The sequence below is a fragment of the Littorina saxatilis genome, linkage group LG8 (genome assembly GCF_037325665.1).
Source record: "Littorina saxatilis isolate snail1 linkage group LG8, US_GU_Lsax_2.0, whole genome shotgun sequence".
Classification (NCBI taxonomy): Eukaryota; Metazoa; Mollusca; class Gastropoda; order Littorinimorpha; family Littorinidae; genus Littorina; species Littorina saxatilis.
The window spans coordinates 40944500-40946999 of NC_090252.1; the positions used below are offsets into that span (position 1 = coordinate 40944500).

The 2500-nt window shown below is 41.4% G+C and overlaps 1 protein-coding gene across 1 annotated transcript in view; it reads left to right on the top strand.

The window, feature by feature from the left end:
- Nucleotides 1–2500, top strand: part of LOC138973552 (uncharacterized) — a 5505-nt gene that overhangs the window by 1495 nt on the left and 1510 nt on the right. The window contains exons 5-8 of the mRNA XM_070346267.1: nt 202–345; nt 554–745; nt 1462–1576; nt 1867–2500. The exon at nt 1867–2500 is cut by the window's right edge and continues 1510 nt beyond it. Coding sequence (XP_070202368.1) covers nt 202–345; nt 554–745; nt 1462–1576; nt 1867–2017 — 602 coding nt within the window. The 3' untranslated portion in view covers nt 2018–2500. The remainder of the gene's footprint in view (nt 1–201; nt 346–553; nt 746–1461; nt 1577–1866) is intronic.

Genomic DNA, 2500 nt, shown 5'->3' on the forward strand with positions numbered 1-2500 from the left:
TTTTTTTTTTTTTTTTTTTTTTTTTCCTTCTTTCTTTCTTTCGTTATTTTTTTCCATGTGAAATTGTACATCTGTATTTATGTTTGCGCTGTTTCTCTGTGTTAATCAAGAAGCTGTATAACAGCCATAGCCCAATACAGACTAGGTTTAGTAACTAAATAATCAGAGAAGTAATTACACTTGCACTCTCTAAACATACAGGCAACACCGTCAGGAGGCGAAACCTTGTTACCTGCAAAACAGGATCCCAAGTTCAAGTCGGGCAAGAGGCTTCAGTTGTCTGTGAATTTTCCAAACGTATCGGTGGTACCGGAATTACGTTGACAAAGCATGGAACAAGTCCAGGTAATATTTTCGTCAGTTGCTAAGTGTTGTTTCAAACATGATTATTTTGAAATGTCATATTTATTTCTTCCTAAAGTTTAACTTCATAAGTATTGAACGAGGATATGCGCGTGAGAAAGTGTGTCTGTTTGGTTGGTTGTTTTATCGTTTGCGAATTCCTACTTTGAAAACGACATTTTTTTTAAAAACAAGTTTCCTCTGAATCAAGGTGAAATTATGAACTGCGACGAAAAGCGCCAATGTGAGCTGAAAAAAGAGGGCTACGCCATTGTGGAAAAGACGGACACTTTTGTCAAACTTAGCATTCCTTCTGCAAAATCTGACCATGCTGGAGATTATGTGTGCAGTGCCGCTCAGATAAGCGGTTTGAGCAGCAGATGCACACTGGACGTAATGCAAGGTATTGTAACTACTTTGTTTGTTCAAGTCGTTCTAGAGTTTAAAAATGTTGATTCGAAAATCATCAATTCCATTGTCTTCTTATTTTTTCTGGATTGTATTTATATCGAGATAAAGTTTTCCTTGCTATTAGAATGGTCGGATATTTATCGATTATCACTCTAAATGTATCTGTCTCTTAATGTGACTGTCTGTCACTATCACTCATCCCCCTCCCTCCCCTCCCTATCTCTCTTCTCTCCTCTTCTCTCTCTCTATCGATTTGCCCCCTCTCTCACTCTCTTCTCTCTCTCTTTTCCTCTCTCTCTCCTTCTCCCTCCTCCTGTCTCTCTCTCTCTCTCTTTCTCTGTCTCGCTCTCTCTGTCTCTCTCTCTCTGTGTGCCTCTTTCTCTTTCCCTCTCTTTCTCTCTCTCTCTCTCTCTCTCTCTCTCTCTCTCTCTCTCTCCCTCTCTTTCTCTCTCTCTTCTCTCTCTCTTTCTCTCTCACTTTTTTCTCTCTCTATCTCCCTCTCCCTTACTGATTCTCGTCTGTCTCTCACTCCCTCTTTCTTTCTCGCACTCTCTCTCACTTTCTGTCTGTCTGTCTGTCTGTCTGTCTGTCTGTCTCTCTCTCTCTCTCTCTCTCTCTCTCTCTCTCTCTCTCTCTCTCTCTCACTCTCGACTTGTCCTGTTTGCTGGAATCCCACTTTCATAAGAAATATCGGCTTGTTTGTTTCAGTCCTGCCTGAGAACGATGTCGATTCAGATGAGACCACACCGACAGCAATCATCTTGGTGATTTGCGTGATTCTAATAATCATTGCAGTAGTTCTTCTTGCTGCAACGCTTTACCTGTAAGTAATAAAGCCTGACACCTGCAACAAGCATATCACACATGCAATTTTGCAAGTCTAAACGTGTGTTCTTCAGTAACAACCATTATTTTAATTCACTAATTCATTCATCGTTCGTTTATTCGTGTATTCATCGAATCATTCATTGATTTATTTATTTATTTGTTCAGTATTTCATTTTCTCACTCTTCAATATTCGTTAGTTTTGCAGCTGGTTAAGTACAAGTGATGACTAAATGCATGTGCATTGGGTGTAAGTGGTGTCAAATGGTAGTTATTGTGTGCTTCAGAACACGGAAACATCATGTGTGGTGCCGGAACAAATCTAACCACAGTCGGGACAACACCAGTCCCAGCAGCACTTCCCTGTTCCTACCGCCGAACGAAGCACAGACCTGGTCGAGTCTTCATGTTTTGACACTGTCAGCGCAAAGTGTGTGAAACATGTGTTTCTCAAGCTTTGCTGGTTGCACGAAATACTTAAATGAAGAGAGTACCATTTAGTAAAACAACGTTGGTAGCTTTTTTTCCCTCATAAACGGAGGTCCCAACACAAGCAATCACACTAACACACGGATAAACAATACGGCCGATTCTTTTTGCCTGGATGTTCCTTGGAGACAGGGTAACCAGTCACACGTAAAAGTAGGCCTGCACAAGCAGAGATATATGACGATTAAAAAACGAAACATAAAAACACACGAATCGGGACTGACCGTTCTAAACTGGCTTTCCTTGAACACTAGCACACAGGACACACATACAAAGACGCAAATGTTATACACAGTATTATGATTTCCTCGGAGACGGGGATATTCATGGAAAAACACGCACAAGCACACAAGCACACACACACACACACACACACACACACACACACACACACACAAACGCGCGCGCGCGCGAGCACACGCACCCACACAT